Source organism: Acanthochromis polyacanthus, chromosome 11 (assembly GCF_021347895.1).
Source record: "Acanthochromis polyacanthus isolate Apoly-LR-REF ecotype Palm Island chromosome 11, KAUST_Apoly_ChrSc, whole genome shotgun sequence".
Lineage (NCBI taxonomy): Eukaryota > Metazoa > Chordata > Actinopteri > Pomacentridae > Acanthochromis > Acanthochromis polyacanthus.
In genome coordinates, this window is record NC_067123.1 from 36253296 (window position 1) to 36274428 (window position 21133).

Sequence of the window (21133 nt, forward strand, 5' to 3'; positions counted from 1 at the left end):
GACAGATCTCAGAAGACTTTAAGTGGTTCCAAACTTCATCCATTGAAGAATGATGATGTCTACTGTCATCTTGGGAGCTTAAAGTGCTGCAGAAATTTTCTTGCAACCCTCCACATATCTGTGCCGTGACACAACCCTATTGGGCAGATGTGTAGTCTGTTCTCTAGACCTCATGGCTTTGCTTTCACTTGCCTATTATGTGTCTGACAGATGCTGTATAGACAGGTGTTCCCCTTTTGCAATGATGTCCAGTGAATTTAATTAGGCTCACATTGATTGAGGGTCTGAATGCCGTAAATGAGATACTTCAGTCCCTTATTTTTATTTAATTTACAGAATGCTCCAAAACCTGTTTTTACTCTGTCATTGTCAAGAATTATGTGTAAATTGATGAACAAGTAAATTAATTGTATTTTAAGAAGCCGAAACAAAACAAAATGTGGAAAACTTTCAAAATGCTTTTCATATGTCTGGACAGAAAGACATGTTTCCCTGTGCATAATTGCATGCTGAGGACATGATATCTTCTTCCTGTGTTCAGGGTGATTGCAGGCTGCACATGGAGGCCCAACGCCTCAGCCTGTCTCAGATCCATGCCGCCCAGCTGGAGCTCCTGCAGGAGGAGACGGACGCTCGCTCACAGTCTCTGGAGCTGGAGCTGCAGGGCCTGAAAGACCACAGCGACCACGGTGAGGAAATAGTTTGATGACACTGTGTCCATCTGTATTTGTGGCACAGCAGTGATCCCATAGCAGATGGATAGAACATGAATAAAAGTATCCTGCAGGATTTTTGTGCTGTCTTGGTTATGAACACTTGCATAATATTCTATTAACTGTATTCATTTTGTACTTTTGTTTTCTCAGATGGACGTAAAATCTTCAAGTATCAGAACATGATACAAGCAGTGTCAGAAGAATGCAGTGAGATCCTTCTGGTAATTATTGAAAAAAATGCTGTTTTCTGAATTAGACTGCCTATCATTACCATAGCATTCAATCTGGACTTTCTCTGTTCTGCTTTTTCAGTCTTTTCAGAACATATTTGGTGAAAGGTTTTTGGAGAGCGTCGATGCAGAGGAAAGACCAGCAACTAGTGAATCCACCCCCGTTGTCCTGGAGGCCAGAGGTACACTTTTTAAAGAATTACAGTACAGAATAAAACGAGCACCACTGGAAATAAAACATGCGCTCTACCTTACCCTTTAACTGTCTGTGTAACTCGCTTCTCTTATTGTAGAGCTGTACGGAGCTCTGCAGCAGCTGAGGGAGAAGATTGAGCAGGAACATCATCGACTCTCACAGCTCCAGGCTCTGCTGAGAGCCGATGGGAACAAGGTAAAACCTGCAAATCTGTACACCTAAGCTGAGCTCCAGTTTCACACTGCGAGCTAATTCCAAACAGGTTTGGAGTATGAATGCACACATGCATGTTCCCACTGGAAATGTGACAAAACAGAGTATAGTTCAAAAACAATTACAAGATACAAACAGTAATAATACTTTATTAGGTAGACACTGTTTTCCACAATGAATTGCGCATAGGATTTTTGTTTTTTCCTGTTCAAAATTTGTAAAGTCTTCACCTTGCTGTGCTAAACACTATGAGGAGCTGGAATAAGTTCAGATACATTTTTTGATTAAAACTATGTTAATACCAAAACAACCCAAAAAATATTATGAAATCCTTGGAACACATTTTACTGTCTGTTTATGAAGTTCAGCTGGTGTTTAAATTCAAAACTAGCAGTTTGTTGAGCATGTATTGTACTGAGACAATATTGCTGTTAACATTAGAACGCTTGTCTTGTAGATAAGTGAGCTGCAGATGGCATACGATGAGCTGAAGAGCAGCAGTGAGAAGGAAATTTCTGACCTGCGTGTGCAAGTTGCCACCTTCAGCCCTTCACCAAGCAAAGGTAAATCTGGATCTCTGGGTTAATATATGGTGTGTGATGCATGTCATGTATTTGTCTGAAGTTTAAGGGTCTTCATTTTTTTGTGTATTCTGATAGATAGATAGATAGATAGATAGATACTTTATTAATCCCAAGGGAAATTATATGCAGTTGAAGGCTTTAAGAAGGATTTAAGAAATTTTATTTTTCCCCCTATTTAGTCTGCTGTTAAATTGGTAAAAACATTCTTATGCTGCTTACAGACAGGTCCTGTTTTTAATATCCAGTGTTTATAATAAAACGTTTCAAACAAATCAGAGATGGTTGGGCAGAGCGTCTCTGATCATTTGAGATCGAATAACGAAAAGGAAAAACCTGAACACTTGACAGGGTAGTTCTGAATGATCACCTTCATGTCATTAGTCTCTTCTGGAATGACGCTGTTGCATCCATATGCTTTGACCAACACAGTCATCAGATCTCAACCCTCTTAAACAGCTTCGTTAGATTTGGGGCTGATGTGTTAGACGTCACTCCCCAGCGCCATCATTCAAACACGAGTATCTTTTGGAAGATTTGTTTGAGAGTCTCAGAGAATCAATGCCCAGGAGCACTGAAGCTGTTCTGGCTTAAAACCTCACTAAACACACATTATTGTTGTTTTTTCCCCTTTCATTCACCACCTGTCTGGATGTGCCACACACTTTGAAGTCAAACTGTAACAGTGCTTTGTATTCAAACACCATTTCTTAACAAAACTTTACACATTTTGAGTGAATATTTAGCAGATTCTTGATATCTGTATGCTGTAAAATCTACACTTATAAAGGGCAAATAGTTGTTAACTCGTAATCTGTTGAAACATTTTATGAAATATTTGCATTTATGTCTGTTTAACTACTCCCTGCTCATTTATTCCATATTTGAAGTAGTCTTTTTATGAAATATTTGCATTTATGTCTGTTTTTTAACTACTCCCTGCTCATTTATTTCATATTTGAAGTAGTCTTTTGGCACCGTAGCAGCCTGTTTTCCCAGAACAAACATTAAAGTTTCATCTCATTGATTTTAATCTCAAATGCTGCCCAGTTCAGCATATCAAATTTCACGTTTCACCTCTGTATCGGTTAGATCTGAAGGAGCTGGCCTGTGCATCGAGCGTGCCTTCGATAGATTTACAGAGGCTGAAGGCCGAGGCTCAGGAGAAGCAGCTCCAGCTGGAGGAGAGTCACAAACAAGAGATGGAGCATCTCCGAGCCCATTACCAGCAGCAGGCCACGGAGTCAGAGGAACGCTACGCCACCGAGCTATTTATGCTGCAGCAGCGCCTGCAGGAGGTCACGGGCGCTCAGACCTACCACAGGTGACGCAACAAAAACACCTGTTTTGTTCTGGCAATGACCCAAATTGCCAGACTTGACTCGTGTTAAGATCATTGTCAGCTCTTATCTGTCTGTTGAGACTAAACAAGATACGAGAATACGACTTTAAAATTGCTCCAGTAGACCCAGTAATCTCTGAAATAATAATCTGGCCGATATCTATCATCGAATCTCAAGTTTTGTCTCTTTTAAGGAGCAACATCACTTCATTTGTTCACCTTCAGTTGTTCAGCTTGCATAATTCTCTCACGTATACAGTTTACTTGTAATCAGAGGAACTCATTTTAATGCTTACAGATGATTGATTAACACAGTGTTTGTATATTTAGAAAGCACTCTGAGCCGACCAAGCTACATGATTGACCGTTCTAAAGATAACTTGTAATGACAGCCGGTCTGCGCATCCTGTGCAGCACGTGGAAGTTACCTGACCCAGTTCAGTTGACAACAAAGCCCCAACTAATGAAATATTCACAAGGTTGTTTCACTGTGTGCTGTTCATGCCTTTTATTAGCCCACTAACCTGTAAAAGTAGCTTTTTAAGCCTTTATAGATGGCTTCCTGGGGGAGATGAGGCACTGAATTGTAGAAACGCAATGAATGCACCGATCTTTTTTCATTGCAATGAACTTAAGGCTCACAAACTAAAATGGCAAAAATGACCACATTCATCCTGTCTGATGTCAAAAAAAAGAAAAGAGCAGAATCAAGTTATTTTTAGCTGTTGCTATATTGAAAATTCACTCATTTCTGGGACATACCGGCTGTTTATACAACAAGTAGGAAACTTTTTTTTTTATCATGGGTGAGCTTTTTCTCAAGGTTACAGAAGAGAATCCTGCTCTTTCTTTAAGACTGAGATGCTGCTGCCCTCCACTGTTTGGTTTTGTTAATATTAATTCCCTAAAACCTTCTTTTATGTCCATGTTAAAGGAAATTATTTGCAGAGATGTGAAATACAGTCACATATTTTATTTATTGATGACTTACTCATATTAATATTATTTTTATTAGATAAATGCTTTCACCTTCTTGTATCTAAAGCTGAAACAATTCATTGCATATTCAGTTGACAGAATTTTTTTACCAATCATTTTATGTTTCTCTGCTTTTCTTTGTCGTATTTGACAATAAATTGAATATTTTTGGTTTTTGAGTATTGGAATTTGAGGTTAGTACCTTTTTCTGTGGGAACTTAAAATAGGAAATTGTTCTTATTTAGAGACAAATTAATGATCAATTAAAGATGAGTATGTAATTATAATCCGGTACACTTTCGTGACATTTGGTGATTTTCTGCTAGCTCCTCATTCTATGTGCGCTTAAAAAAATGTGGTAAATGAAAAACAAAGTAGCTTTGACCAATTTACACAAACTGTACCAGCGTGTCCCGTGCATGTTTGAACTCGTGCACATTCATGCTCATGCAGTAAACAATGAGGATGAGAGGGAGTAGAAAAGAGGGGGGGAGGGACTATACACACGTGGACAAAATTGTTGGTACCCCTCAGTTAAAGAAGGAAAAACCCACAATTCTCACTGAAATCACTTGAAACTCACAAAAGTAACAATAAATAAAAATTTATTGAAAATTAAATAATCAAAAACAGCCATTACTTTTGAATTGTTGATTAACATAATTATTAAAAAAAAAAACTAATGAAACAGGCCTGGACAAAAATGATGGTACCTCTATAAAAGATTGAAAACTATTTGACCAGAGTGACATGATTAACTCAGGTGTGTCATTTAATTGACATCACAGGTGTTTCCAAACTCATAATCAGTCAGTCTGCCTATTTAAAGGGAGACAAGTAGTCACCCTGCTGTTTGGTGAAAAGGTGTGTACCACACTGAACATGGACAACAGAAAGCGAAGGAGAGAATTGTCCCAGGACATCCGAAAAAAAATTATAGACAAACATCTTAAAGGTAAAGGCTATAAGACCATCTCTAAACAGCTTGAAGTTCCTGTGACAACAGTGGCTCATATTATTCAGAAGTTCAAGACCCACGGGACAGTAGCCAACCTCCCTGGACGTGGCCGCAAGAGGAAAATTGATGACAAATTGAAGAGACGGATCGTTCGAATTGTATCCAAAGAGCCCAGAGCAACCTCCAAAGAAATTAAAGGTGAACTCCAAGGCCAAGGTACATCAGTGTCAGATCGCACCATTCGTCGTTGTTTGAGCCAAAGTGGACTTCATGGGAGACGACCAAGGAGGACACCACTGCTGAAAAAAACTCATAAAAAAAGCAAGACTGGAATTTGCAAAAATGCATGTTGACAAGCCACAAAGCTTCTGGGAGAATGTCCTTTGGACAGATGAGACCAAACTGGAGCTTTTTGGTAAGGCACATCAACTCTATGTTCATAGACTCAAAAACCAAGCATACGAAGAAAAGAACACTGTCCCTACGGTGAAACATGGAGGAGGCTCAGTAATGTTTTGGGGCTGCTTTGCTGCATCTGGCACAGGGTGTCTTGAAAGTGTGCAAGGTACGATGAAATCTGAAGACTATCAAGGCATTCTGGAGAGAAATGTGCTGCCTAGTGTCAGAAAGCTTGGTCTCAGTCGCAGGTCATGGGTCTTCCAACAGGACAACGATCCAAAACACACAGCCAAAAACACCCAAGAATGGCTGAGAGAAAAGCGTTGGACTATTCTAAAGTGGCCTTCTATGAGCCCAGATCTGAATCCCATTGAACATATGTGGAAGGAGCTGAAACATGCCATTTGGAGAAGACACCCATCAAACCTGAGACAACTGGAGCTGTTTGCTCATGAGGAGTGGGCCAAAATACCTGTTGACAGCTGCAGAATGCTCATTGACAAATACAGAAATCGTTTAATTGCAGTGATTGCCTCAAAAGGTTGTGCAACAAAATATTAAGTTATGGGTACCATCATTTTTGTCCAGGCCTATTTCATTAGTTTGTTTTTTTAAATAATTATGTTAATCAACAATTCAAAAGTGATGGCTGATTTTGATTATTTAATTTTCAATAAATTTTTATTTATTGTTACTTTTGTGAGTTTCAAGTGATTTCAGTGAGAATTGTGGGTTTTTCCTTCTTTAACTGAGGGGGACCAACAATTTTGTCCACGTGTGTAAATATATATAAAAATGCTAATTAGTAAAATCTTTCCCCAATATCTTAAACTCCACCTTTAATTGGGAAAATAACCTTAACTTTATTCAACTATGGAAATACTCATTAGTTCTTTAATTTTTGTTTTGTGTTTTCTTAGCACTTTTGCTTTTATATACGTAATTTTGTCATTTACTTATTACATGTTTAATCAAGACTGAATAATCATCAGGGAAATAATGCAGGGGAATTTCTGCTCAAATGAATATCACAGAGAATTATTTACTCTTGTTTGCTTGCAACCAAAAATCGTGCAAATCCAACTAGTTTACCTTAAAGCAGGCGGGAATGTTGTTTATGGTAATCTAGCATGCTAATAATATCTGTGGTAATCCCATTAAACTGCTTCATTATCCTCATTTTGCATTCTGATATGTTAGCCTTTTGAAATGGTCATTCTTTAACTTTTAAACTTTAAATTAAATCCTCATTAAATTCTTAATCTTTAAAACTAGGCTGCCGACAATTAATAGTGACGTTTTATCTTTCAGCCGGTCCAGCGTTCCAGCGTCCAGCTCTGAGTGGATGGAGGAGGAGCACACAGAGGAAGTAAAGGTTTGGCTGCTTCATTTTGCTCTCCTCTAAGTCTTCTGTGTCACACGCATCACATCCTACTGCGAGCAGAAATGTGCACGTGCATTAAGATGCTATGACAGTAAAGGCGGATGGGAGAGAGCAGTTGCAGCCTTTAGGCTAAAGCGTGCCCTAAATCCCCAGCCCAGCTCCAGAAGCAGCATCATGAGTGGACTTATATCTAACGATTAAAAGGATTGGACGTTACATAAGACCGTTTTTTAGCCAAGCGGACGTCCTCTAGTCTTGGTGGCTGCATGAAAGGAGGATTCTGTCTTGCGTGAATGAACTGCGTTCCATTTAAGTATTCTCTCACACTCGTTTTTCTGACTTGCAGCCTTTCTTAGTTTGTCATTCTCACTCCCACCAGCCTCAGAACTCACACAGTTCATGTTCTGAGGCTCTTGGATTCGCGTGCAGAGATCAGAGAAGATATGAGAGTAGAAGACTGACAAAGAGAGTCTGTGACAAAATCTTGCATTTGAGATGTATGTTTTGATCTGAAGTGTTTAGCTTTTGGCAAGTGGTACCAAGGAACCTGAAAGACTGTGCAACAGACAGGAATTCATTACAAGACAGAGCAGTAGTGTGCCGGTTAAAATGTCGCTGTTATTTAATGCAAGACACCTCTTTATCCCTTTATCGTCCCTCTGAGGCAGAGTGAACAAAATGCTGTGGTCAAGGAGTGGGTGGGACCGGTTTATTTCAGGAACAGTCTTGAGGAACTTTTTTGTTCATATTTTTCAGCTTTTAACATCAGCAGCAACTGCTAACTAGTAGAATAAATTTGTAACTTTTCTGCTTTTTTTACTCTCCTTAGGACACGAGTGAGGAGGAATTATCAGCGGGAGGTGAAGAGCAGCGCTGGTCTGGCGGGTCTCCTGGTCTGACAGCACAGCTGCAGGCGCTGAGGAAAGCTCTCTACCACAAGTACGTCCAAGAAGTCACCGCTCTCAAGGAGCAGCACAGCAGTGAGCTGAGGAGGCTGAGAGAAGAAAAGGAACAGGAGGGGAAAAGAGAGGAGTGTCAGGGAGACGGAGGAGAGAGAGAACAGGATCTCAGCGGGATCAACGGCGCTGGAGGCTCCACAGAGAGCCTCGAGGGGAGAGTGGAGGAGGAAGTGGCAAAGGTATGTGGCATTTTTACACAAATGTTGTGGCTAGTCAGCAACAGTTGATGGGCTGATGTGAAAAGATGCAGTTTAGCTGCAATGAGTGGTCAGTGAATCAATAATTCATCAATTATTTTACAATAGTAAATGACATGATAAAATAATTTTAAATTTTACTAAGCACTGAGTATTTTCTGTTTCTTTAAGAGTTGTGTGATGAATTTAGTAACGTTAATGTGTGTCACCTTTATATTCAAATATTCATCAAAATAATGAATATAAATAGTTATACTTGCAAATAAAGATGCAGTGCATTATTCATCTTTAGACAAAAACTGCATGAAAGGAATGAAAGGGGGCAAACAAATAAAAATAGATGTCCAAGCAAACATTTTATCCGCACTCTTAAATCAAAAGTAAACATCTTTGGATCCGTGTTTCTTAACAGGCCATAGTTCAGATGTCTGTGGAGTTTGCACAGCAGACCGAGCTGGCTCGAATCAACAAACGCGCCAGCCAGACGAGCACCTCCATGCAGACCCAGTCCGATGAAGAGGATGTGGATGACAGGGAGGCAGAGGAGCACACTCCCAGAGCTTCCCCCACCTCAGGCGCCTGGCTGGAGGAGGTGGAGAGGGAGAGGCTGGAACGGGAGCTGGAGGACAGGAACGCCGAGATCAGAAAGTTAAAGGAGGAACTGCAGAAAACCGAATCGGCACCTAAGCAGGTCAGTGTCTCTTACCGAACGTCACACCGAATGCGCTGCTTCCCTCCCGACTTTCAGCCGCTGGTTCATTGCTGCTGTGTCATTAATTTTTAGATGTACAGTGTCGCAATGCAGGTGTTGCATCAGTCAAATTGAATATATATATCATAGATTCTGAATGTTTGTCACTGGGTTGACTTGCTAACTGTGACTTTATTCTGATTAAATATTTTTGTTACTTAAAATAGGTATTTGTCTACAAGCAGAGCTATAACTAATCTTAAAGACTACAGATAGTGAGGAATAATAATATGATGTATTTTCGATCATCTGTGTCCTTATCTGTTGACCTTTTAAAAATTTGTTAGCGTTGATCCTCATTTGTGAATGGACACACAGCTGTTTCAACTAACTGTAATATTATTTAACCAAAAGACTAAGCAGTAATTGGACATGTTAAATACTTACATTTCTTCCACCTGCAAGTAGCTGAGAAGCTAAAAAACACAAGATACAAACATTCACACGCTCGTGATACTAATTCAGACAAGTGCAACATCCCAGTGTTTGTTTATGTTATTTATTTATTTATTTGATCAAGGGCCATGCAATTAACATAAAAACATCTGATGTCTTGCATATAGCGTGTATATCATTATGCTAATTTTGAACTCCCGTCCCTGTTTGGGTTTTTCAGTAAAAGTAGACAGAGGATCCAACAACACTGATAAAAACAGCACAGACAACATTATAAACTACACTACACACATAATGACACAATACACAGTCAGTCAGACCTCCTAAATTACTGAAGTTTGCCCCAAATAATTAGAAACTTGTCCAAAATGACTCAAAAATTGTCATCCAAAATTAATTGTAATTTGTCCAAAATGACATTAAAAAAAGATGTTCCAAAATAACAAGAAACGTGTCCTACATTACCTAAAATTTGTCAACATGACTCAAAAAATCTCCCAAATTACTTGAAATTTGTCCAAAATTCTTTGAAAACGTGTCTAAAATTACTAAAAAAATATCCCAAATAACTTCAACCGTGTCTTAAATGACTAAGAAGTGTAAAAAAAGAAAAAGAAAATGTGTCAAAAGATGTCCAGAATGATTTAAAACACTAAAAAACTGTCCCAAATAAGATTAGCCATGTCCTAAATGTCTCAAAACTCATATAAATTCACATTTCTTACATTTAAAACCGCTCCATTTTTAATGTATTGTGTATTTCTTTGAAAAACAGAACATACAGTGAGTTCATGGGTTACTTTTTCCAGCATTTTTAGCATCAACAAGCTTTATTCTCTATTTCTAATACATTTTATAATCTTATTATAAACATATATTATCTGGCAGATGTTACATTTTAGGGCTTTCTGTAAAAAAATGTGAAATTAAACATGGAGCAGCATTATTTTACTGCAGAAATAAAAACACAGTGGTGCTGTTGCTCCTCGGTTTTACATTTTATGCCGTGACATTGTGAGCATAGCTTTTATCAGTAACACGTTTTGAAGAATTCTTACAATAACCACACACAGCCACAACCACTACTGGAGAAAAAAAATTGTTTTTAGTGTCACAACAGTTCATTTATTTGGCAGGAAGAGTATTTGTTTATCGGTTTATATCAGCTAATAATCTTTTTGATTCTAGATTAGGCATAGTTTCATCATTTGCTTAATTTGGTCGTCCTGATTTCCTCCTGCTGATTCAGGATTACTTTTTTCAAAGCGCTCCTGCTGCCTTCAAAAGCTAATCCCAGAGCCCGCTTGCTTTTCACTAACCATTTATTGCATGATTAGGCTTTAACTGTGTGATAGCAGCGGCTGTCAGGTTCAGTGTTCTTTGTGAGATGAGTTCCTCCAACACACGCTTGGTGGGTTTAATTTAGAAGAAAAAAAAAGCTTCTTAAGCCTCTGTAATTGGTTTAGATTAGGTTTAATGATGAGAAAATGCCTCTGTACTTTCCTTGACAACACTCAGCTGAAATGTTTATATGAATGGTGTTGTTCACTCCTGAATTCACGAAATTATCTTGATTTCTGTTTAGAGCAGAAATGACAGCAAGAAGTATGTTGTGAAAGTGATCCATTGAAAATACACAATGAAGGGTAAAAGGAGAAAGGCAGTGGGATCTGCAGCAGGAAAAGTTTGTTTTGACAGATTGTTTCTTGGTCAAAAATTTGGAGAAGGTGTGATAGATTTCAGCCTATTACCAGAAATTATTTTGAAGGTTCTTTTGAATTTAATATTATAGAGCGTTGTTTGAGTCATGAATTTAAGTCTTTTTTTCAGTAAGTACATTCACAAAAATGAAACCTCACATGTCTCACCCTCCTTGGACACCTGAAAATTAAGCAAATGAAAAAAGGGAAGAAGAATAAGCATATTATGAATATTAATTGAATAAGAACAGAAATTATAGACAAGGCAAAGGGCTTGGTTTGTTCTTACAGCTGGAGTCGCTTAACAATCTGAACCTTGTACCAAAGTTTACACATTAATAAACAATAAATACACTTACAGATAAACATTTTGTATTGCACATTTAAACACATGCAGGTGTAGATACGATCTTCTAGAAAAAATGACAGTAACTTGAATGATTTTAACTCTTTTGCCAACGATGTGTTTAGAATAATGTCTGAAGTATAATACAACTTATATCAACACCGCAACAAATCACATGGGAATTTAATCTCTCAGACTTTGTGTCTCAAAATCTTATTTAAACTTCAGACATCCCCATTTTTCTGGCGTTACACTGTACAGCACTTACTTGGTCTTACTCCAGCAACATTGTAAAGTGATCTCATCCAAATATGTGCTGAAAAGTGTTTGTTTTACAGACCAATGCCTCTCTCATGTACAGTCTGTGCAGGGTGTACTGTCTGTTAGAGCAGTGGTTCCCAAAGTGGGCGCCACAGAATGATTTCCACAGATCCAATCAAATTTAAAGCCAGTTTAAAATACTATATTTTAGTCATAATTTTTGCAAAACATAAGAAGGCTGCAAGTTGGCTCCTTCTACATGTTCTATTTTGCTCTACAGTTTATATGAGGAGATTGCTTTGACTGATGTCTGCTGCTTCTTGTCTAAATTAAATTACGATTTAATAATGTTACAGTTGTTGGGCTGCTGTGTTCTTCTCTTTTGTCATCTTGCTTGTGTTTCCATAGGCCCACTAGTTTGTCTGCATGTCTGTGTGCATCTCTTGCTATAGTGGAGGTTGCAAATTTATGATTATTTTGTGGATTAAAGGATGAAAAGCTGCATTAGCTGCATTACTGTTGTTCTTCCAGAAGATGGAGCTATCGCCCCAAGCAGTGTGTGTGTGTGCCTCAGGTGCACCTGTTGCCATAGCAGCACAAAGATAGTAGTGTTTCTCGCAGCACCAAGGGACCTAAAGTGTGTGTCTGTGTTTGTTTGCGTGCTCACAAAAGGGCAGTGTGTCTGCGTGTGCCTCGCCGTGCCTGATTTGAATTCACTTTTACTAATGGTCGCACATTCGGCCACGCCGCTGCACAGAATTTTCAAGAGTTTGTTTATTCAGCCGAAACTCGGAGATGACGGGGCTGCTGTCTGTGTTCTCTCTGCTGCCCGTCCAGGCCTTAAAGACAGGAGATGATGGCGAAGGAGAAGTTGAGGAAGAGGAAGATCTGGGCGGGACGAGAACAACGCAGGCTGGTGGAAGCAAATTGTCACTGCAGGATGATGGAGAGTTGTCTGACAAAGATACTGAAAGGTAAACGCTGCATGCACACTGCTTTTTTTATTAATCAGAGCAACTACAGGTAAACTTTATAGTGTGTTTTCAGTTAGTCTTTCATGAGAAACAGTTTATATTAGACATATATTAGTACCGATTTCCATTTGAAGCCACACACTGGAAAAATGCCACTCTCAAAGCCAGAAAAAAATAACTTATTTCAAGGAACTTTTACTTTGAAATAAGTGAGAAAATCTGCCAAAAGAACAAGCGAAAAACGGCTTGGTAAGATTTCTAGAAATAAGATATAATATTTAAAATATTGAGATCTTAAAATTTACTGGGAAAACTTATTTTAAGCTACATTTTACCAGGATCGTCAAGCTTACGTGTCTTAAAATAAGCCAGACATGCTAAAAAAAAAGAAGTAATTTTTCGCTCAAAAAGAGATTTTTGCTTTCATGTAACCTCCTAATTTGAGATGTATTCAACTTGTTTTGAGTTTTCTTGTAAAATACAACTTAGAAGATAATTTCAGGATCGTTTGACTCAACAAGATATTTAAGATGCTTTGTCTTAAAACAAGTCCCTCCATCTTGCTGGAATGTCATTTATTAACTGAATTTATCTTAAATCAAGTGGGACGAGACATTTAGACCAAAACTAAGACAAATAGACTTGGTAGGATGTTGAGTTTCTGCAGTGCAATAGACTCAGTTTCTTAACTGTCATATCTGTCTTGAAGCTTTTCTGATATTTGCATGTGAACAACGCTTCAGATACTTTAATGAAGTGCCCCTGCTAGTGCTACATCTCCTATTGATTTCAGAAACTTGCTGCGTAAAGCCAACAAGAAGCTGAGTCAGGTGCTGGTTGACGTCTTGAAGACCACGGCGGCAGCAGAGGAAACTATGGGTCTCCACATGCAGAGTTTGCGTGACGCTTCCAGTGGAGTACAGCCTCCTCACCCCTCCTCACAGAGAGCAGCAAAGCAGAAAGGTAATACAGAGCCACATCAGGTCTTATTCTGCAGGCAGGTAACATCAGGATAGTGTGGATAACACTCAGTTCAAACATCTTCCTGTTTAACTTTGGGTTGAAATCTTTTGCAAGGAAGCAAGAAAAGGAACTACAAAGCCTATGAAATGCAATTATGCATACATTTATTAGACAGTGCCTCACTTTAGAGCTAAGTATTGCTGTTATGTGCAGTTTTGCACGACAGCAGCTGCACCTGCATGTTCAGAGCTATCATCACACCACCATTACAAATCCAATTTATTACATTTTGTAGCCTGGAGCTTGGAATCAGTATTAAATCTGGATAACAGAACATTTGGAAACAAGCAAAAATATGCATTAAGGTTTTGAAATTGACTTTAACATGGGATTCATGTCACTTGTAACACAGCAGTTGTGGCTGCATTTTAAACAAATCTCCTCTGTTGCTCATAGTTCAGTGTAGCGTAGCAATAGTGAACCATGGCTACATAATGTGAATGCACGAATAAACAGACTATTCTCCTCTCTGTTGTGCATGTAGCCTGGAGATTGTTGCTCAGTTTCTCTAGTGGAAAACAAAAAGGTCTCAGAAAAATAGCAAATTTGCTTTCAGCCTGAGCGATTATGAGTCAAGGTGGTGACTCCATGGAATCTGAAGGCCACCAAGCCGATCAGTTTATAGATACAATAGTACAAAGTGAAAAAGAAATGCAATAAATGTTCCAAAGTGTTGAGGTTTTTCTGCTGAATTTTTAGGTGTTGTTAGGGAATTCTGTGATGTCGAGAGACCAATGAGGAGACAGATTCAGAGACACTCTGGAGACTCAGATGGTTTATGCCAGGGGCGTCAAACTCAGTTCCTGGATGGCCACTATCCTGCATGTTTTAGATGTTTCCCTCTTCCAACACACCTGATTCAAATGGTCAGCTTATCATCAAGCTCAGCAGAAGCCTGATAACAAGCCTGATCATTTGAATCAGCTGTGTTGGAAGAGGGAAACATCTAAAACATGCAGGATAGTGGCCCTCCAGGAACGGATCTTGACACCCCTGGTTTATGCTGAGAATAAGGTTTACTGATGTCAGGAGAAGTGATACAACGAGCAACACAGTGATGTGAGCACCGGCAGCTTTAATTCTGAGGATTCTCTCCAACCTTGGGTATATATTGAGTTGGGAGGATATTTAGACTGCGGCCTAATATGGAGACAACTTGTCTGCTCTGTGACGTCACACTGCACAATATCTAATCTTAACCAAGTTGTGTTTTTCCTACAGCAGTTGTCTCTCTCATGTGTCTTCGTCTTGTAGAATTTGCCTTTCTCAGGGTCACATTAGGGACAGAGAGGGCTTGAATGAGCTTCCAGCCTCAGTTTGGGAGAAGCAAACAGGAACAGGGGTCAAACCTGTAGGATCATTTGAGGCGATCTTTAGGTTCTACAACTTGATTTAAGGTGACTGTAGTTGACAAATGCAACCTGCATGATATCCTAGGATGTCTTCAGCAAACAACTGTGAGGAAATAACTCAATGAGGAGAGAGAGAGTAATTTTTTCTTCACAAGTGTAGCGTCACTCTGAACTTGTGACAGGTGCTGTGAACCGACAGTCATTTATCATAACACCTATTTTTTTACTACTTCCTACAGCGCAGCACAGTCTACAGAATGTAGATTTCAGTCATAAACTGTGGTAACTCACATGGCTGGTCTTATCACATGCTCATGGTTTGTTTAATTACGTGCCTGCGTGGTAATTTGTGTGTGCAGCGGTCACAGCACCTTTATCTAATCATGTGCTTTTATGTAAATACATTTGAAATGAAGTTCAGCAGCAATATTCCAGTAAAACACACAAAACGCCACATACAAAGGTGCCCCTGTAGCCAGTGTCACTTTGATGTCATATCACAGTACTGCCCATATAGAAAGTACAACACTGTAGGAATGCTGTGGTTCTTAACCTAGAATTCTTTAAAAATATCTCCCTCACTACGCCACCTTTCTGCACTGGGTTGCATAACACTACTCTTATTTAATCATGGAGCCGGTGGCACTCTACATTTGTTATGTTTGTTGTGATTACAAGTCCCTTTGATGAATCATTTTGCCTCCTCACATCCTTCAGAAGATCCACAGCTCAGTTCTGCTGTGTCATGATTTCTGCATTGTCTGAAATACCTGAATGCATCACCAGTTTTGACCCACCCTGCCTCCACCTGCTGTCATAATATTACTACAAAAATAAGCAAGTGAGTCAAACAACTGAATGTGAATTACATAATTTTTTAACTAACTTAAAGGCATTTGTGTGAGTGCAGTGTTCCCATTTGAACCAGATGACGTGTGCACCCTCGCCCTTATTATTTTGGCCGTATATCCAGCACTCCTAACATCCTGTTTAGTCAGGAATATAAATCACACACATCTAGCATCTTAACGACCTTACTGAGCCTGACTTCAGTGTCCCTCAACATGTGAGCCTAAATATTTAGTATTCAAGAAGCATTTTACATCGTACATGTCTTGGTTTAACCCTTCTGTTGTCTTCATTTACAGGCACCAAAAAATATAGTTTCCTTGTCTGAAAAAAATTAAAAATTTAGCAAAAAAATTCCCTAAATTTCTGAAAATTTGCGAAACCTTCAGGAAGGAAATTCCTTTCAAGTTCACCTTAAAAAATTTTATTTTTAAAAAATCCCCCAAATTTGGCAAGAGAATTCTTGTAAATATTTTCAAAAAATTAGTAAAAATCTTCCAAAAAATAATTTTACAGATATATCAGTAAAAGTTATATTTTCTTTTAGAAGATTCACACAAAAAGCACTTTTTTTAAGGTTTTTTTTTTTTCCCCCAACCAAAAAATGTTCAAAAACTTCCCAAAAATGTTTAAAATGTGGACATCAGAAGTTTCACTGTGAAAATAGTTTTTTTTTTCTCCACATTTTCAAACTTTAAAACTGGTCCATTTGACCCACAGGACATGATGGTTGAGCACCACAAGAAAGCTGTTACAGACCTTTTCGAAACAAATAACAAAAAATTTGTTGACACTGAACTAATTGTGAAACATTTCGGCCTTCTGTCGCTCGTGTCTTTCTAGATTGCTCAGCAGAAAGCTTCCAGGGCAGTGAGACCGGTGCAGACGATGCAAGTGTTTGGTCTGGGGAGCTGGAGACTGACGAGGGTCTGGAGATTTCTCAGCAGATGATAGACAGTCTGCTGCTTGGAGCAGGACCACAGCTGGAGAATGAGGAATATTTAATGGGCATCAGCAGCCGACTTCAGACGGCTCTGGAGAAGATGTTGGTGGCGATCACGGACACCACGAACCAGGTACAAACCAATTATTGTCTTTTGTCCACACTTTACCACCCACTGACTGGCTAGCTTGCCTATTTCTTTTGCATGTGTTTAACCTTTTAAAGGGCACTCATCGGAATACTTTGAAGTTCAAAATTTCAACCCTAGAGTGTTATTGGAGGACATAAAACCTTTTTGCTTTTGTGACATTTTTCAAAATGTTTAATTTTCATGTTGAAATTCAAGGTCGTTGAAGTTACCGTGTATGGTTCCTTGCCCATTAGTCTTTTTTCCACACTTTACCACCCATTGAAAACATTCCAAGAAATGTAGATATCATCACTTAGCACAATTATTCAACTGTGAAATGTGTGAATATCGTCAACTAATAATGACTAGTTTTGACCACAAATATGGAAGAGGACCGAGCCGTAAGTCTGCCTTTTTCCAACTTCAGAGAAAAGAGAAAGAGTGATCCGCTGATTGGCCAAATGCCACGACGTAGTGTGCTGTAACCATAGACTGTATATAAAGATGGACGTAGCATCTGGCTCCAAAAATGAAGCCCACCCGGAAGTGTCAAAAACTTGCAATATCACGCCGTCCGCGAGGGTTGGCTTCAAAAAGCTTTTGCTCCATAGACCCCGATTCATCACCGGAAAAAATTATATTTGATAGACTGATTTTCTACAGCTCAGGATTTTTTTCCCGTTAGTTTTCATGGTCAAAATGAGAGATCAGGTGGCCAATCTTAAAATAAATCAATACTGAATTTTAAATAAATCGTTAAAGTTGGCGGAGCCAGGGGGCGTGGCTATACTTGATAGACAGTCTTGTCTGGAATGATTGATAGCAACAGAAGCCTCTGTGGTAAAATGTGGGCGGGATAAGCGAGTCATCAGCTCTCAGTCTGGCCCACCCATAGACTGGTCCTGCCCCTAGTTGTTCTCCGGTCCAGCCTGTTTGATGACGCTTTTTACGTCACTGGTTCCAAAAAATCCAAAATGGCGACCAGGAAGTAGCAAAATCCGGGCTTCATTTTCTCGGCGTTGAAACCAACGGGTGACATCACGTTTAGTTCACGCCTGGCTGTAACATAGAGTGATCTTCTCTGATTGGCTGGGTGGAAACCACATGCTTCTCTACCTCACTGGGAGGCGGGATCAACACCATTTTTCATGTATGCGGAAGTTACCAAATATGATCACATTCATGGATCTTGATTATAGTTAAATATTTGCTTATCTTGACTCATAGCTCAACATGCCGAATCCTTTCTTTGAACACGTCAACTCACTCAGTAGAAAGTGTTTGAAAACTCAACAAGTGGTTAAATGTTTTAAAAAGACTGACATTACCATAGTCGTGTTGTTGGTGAAGTTAACTTTTATCCCCATTTTACACCACTGATTGGCTAACTCGCCTAATTTTTATGCATTTATATAATGCATATGGCACTTTATAAAAGTAACCTTTTATGCTTAACTTCATTATTTTTTTTTGCTGACATGTTGCCATATCATACAATATCACATCTCAGATCATTCAGTGATTTAAACAGACATTAAGACCCAAAAATATATGATGAACTATTAAGATATTCAACAATAAAGTAATCAAAGTTTGAATTAAAAATGTGAATACGCTATAAACGAAATGGCAGTTCAGTCTGATTAGTAGACAAGCATGAGTTACTGTGAGGCACATTCTGTTTTTAAACCATTTTTATCATACAATGATGCCAAACTGCTTAAAATATCAGTGTCAAAGAACGTTTAAACATTTTCGTATTTTCTGGTAATTATGTTCTTGTTGCATGAGAATATTGATGCCAATGTCAGTTATCATATTTGTATGAAAACTCTGGACTCTGTTAGTTTTATGTACAAGATGGAAACAAGGAGAAATGACTCACAAGGTTCTTTCAAAGGTAACAAAATCCTCCTACAAGCAACCCCAATGTCAGCTTCCAGTATTTGAAGCCTTTCAACACGAGCATTTGTTTTTATAGTTTACAGTTGTTTGTCAGTGAATTTGGTTCTTCACAGACTGAGGCGTAACAAGACTCCTCTGTGAACAGTTTTCCATGTTTGTTCCTAAAAGTTGTCGGTTAACAGAAAGCTCCACTGACACATTTACGCTTTGTCACGACATTAAACAGCCCGCACTCAACACTGTTAACCCCCTCTGTGGGTTTCTAGGCCCGTTCATGGAGCCATAAAGGGAATGAGATGGCAGAATGTGGCCGGCAACAAAGTTGGCCTGTCTAGAATTCACACACAAAAGAGCTGCCTCATTCCCAGTGGTTGCCTATAGATACGAGCAGTACTATTTACACAGAGCTTTTGTCTGGCCGACCAGCCTATCGTGGTCCAGTTGCGCCGAGCAGCTCCACCTCCCCTCGGGCCGTCCGTGTAGCGCCTGCTGTGTCCAGCGTCGGGCCACAGAGACAGGGCAGTGTAAGTAGGCCACTGAATGTGTTACTGTAACTGACTGCACAACACATCCTCCCGCTGGCTGAAATTCATGCGTTATTTACGCTGAAATGGTTTCTATCTTGTAATCTAAAAATAGCTGTGAAGAAATTTCAGGCTGAGCATCGCTGTTGTTTCAGCATCCATCTACACCCAGCAGAGCACACAGGGCTTTAATGTTGTCTGCTGAATCAGATGCATGTCGTTTGTTATGAGCGTTGTGGATTTAAATGGCTTTTTAAGTTGTATTACTTTTGACAAAGCCAGGAAATTCTGTAAAAACAGAGTAGAGATCAAGTGATGTAATGATAAATCAGCAAACATTTTGATAATGCTTTTAAGTCCTAATGCCTTCTTCCAAACAGCACTATTTTTTGCTACTATGATTGTAAATTATATAACTTTGAATTCTGGACTGTTGCTCCGAGTGGACAAGCTATTATAGTAACTCAGCATGGACTCTGGGAAATTGTAATGTGCATGTTTTTGCCATTTTCTTATATTTTTGTTTTCTTGTATGCAACAGTTCAACAAACTCAAGAAATTCTGATGAGCTTTACAAATAGACCGCCCTTAAGAATAGAGATGAAATGATTTACAGACAAACCAGCAACAATTTTGATAGCTACACAACCATATGTGTATTCTGTGAAGCATTAATGCCAGAAAATAAACTGGTTTCAGATTTTAAACTGCAAAATTTTGCATATGTGATACTAATTTATATACCTTCAAATTTTGGATTGTTGCTCGGGGGGAAAAAATATTTCATAGCATTTTTTTATTTAACATTTTCTAATATTATATAAACTTTACAATTGATTAATTATTGAAGGAAGTACTCAAAGAAATATATAATTCTTATTTGAAACCATAGAAGAGCTGATTACATGCAACAAACTTTACATTTTGTCCAAGTGCGGACAATTAATAGCGTAATAAACATGTAATCAACAAAGCCTCTAATGGTTTCTTCAATGATTTCCCTGCTACTATTGATCCAGAGTACATTAGTCCTGTCTGTAACGGCTGCTGGATCATCATGTCTCGCCTGTGAAGCGACCGGTGATTGATGCAACAAGCCCAATCAGGAATGTTAAGTGTCTTTGTTGGAGTCCTGCTGTAAATTATTTGCCCGAGGAAGTTGTTTGCTCACTCATTGATCCCTCCCTTCATTATCTACCGGTGAGACGTCTCAGTAACCGAGACATGGCAAATATTTAAATGTGACGGTTGACATGCCAAACAGAAGTTGAACTGTAGGTGGGACCAGGAGGCAGCACGTCAGAATGCCCTAATTGCTTGTTTTTGCGGCTTCATGGGGAGAGAATCTGGTTTGACAACTTTGTGTGGAATAGGTGTGTGCTGTCTGTGTGTGTGTGGGAGTGTGTGTGATGTTTTTGCAAATCTACCTGGCTCACCGGCTCAAAGGATCGAAGCCACGCCTTCGTCCCTCCCACTTTTTGCCAAACCGTGTCCTGCTGTGTAGGAAGTGGAGCATATACCCTGATCTGGATGTGGAAAGCTGCTTGGGAAGTCTGGGATTTAATCGTTTTTTTTTTCAGAGCATGTGGGTAGCGAGGTTAACAGGGTGACAGGAGCTGGCCTGACAGCAGAGATATCCATCTAGAGTGAGTAATATTATGGTACGAGCTCTGGAGCATGCGTGGAGAGGGAATGACAGCAGTCCAAGAAGGAAGTAAGAAGGAAAGAGTGAGTGACTTCAGATCGGAGAGCTGTCAGCTCACCCTCGGCTGACTGCCGCTCGGACCAAACAATTAAAAGGGGCCCCTGGGAGGCTTCCCTGCAGG

At 39.2% G+C, this 21133-nt stretch overlaps 1 protein-coding gene across 1 annotated transcript in view; it reads left to right on the forward strand.

Annotated features, from left to right (window-relative positions):
* The window catches only part of akap9 (A kinase (PRKA) anchor protein 9), an 81212-nt gene that overhangs the window by 18122 nt on the left and 41957 nt on the right, over positions 1 to 21133 (forward strand). Inside the window, exons 8-19 of the mRNA XM_051956080.1 lie at positions 542 to 689; positions 867 to 937; positions 1029 to 1128; positions 1240 to 1337; positions 1813 to 1918; positions 3029 to 3260; positions 6925 to 6988; positions 7827 to 8135; positions 8566 to 8844; positions 12445 to 12581; positions 13375 to 13544; positions 16649 to 16881. Of these exons, the coding sequence (XP_051812040.1) occupies positions 542 to 689; positions 867 to 937; positions 1029 to 1128; positions 1240 to 1337; positions 1813 to 1918; positions 3029 to 3260; positions 6925 to 6988; positions 7827 to 8135; positions 8566 to 8844; positions 12445 to 12581; positions 13375 to 13544; positions 16649 to 16881 (1947 nt within the window). The remainder of the gene's footprint in view (positions 1 to 541; positions 690 to 866; positions 938 to 1028; positions 1129 to 1239; positions 1338 to 1812; positions 1919 to 3028; positions 3261 to 6924; positions 6989 to 7826; positions 8136 to 8565; positions 8845 to 12444; positions 12582 to 13374; positions 13545 to 16648; positions 16882 to 21133) is intronic.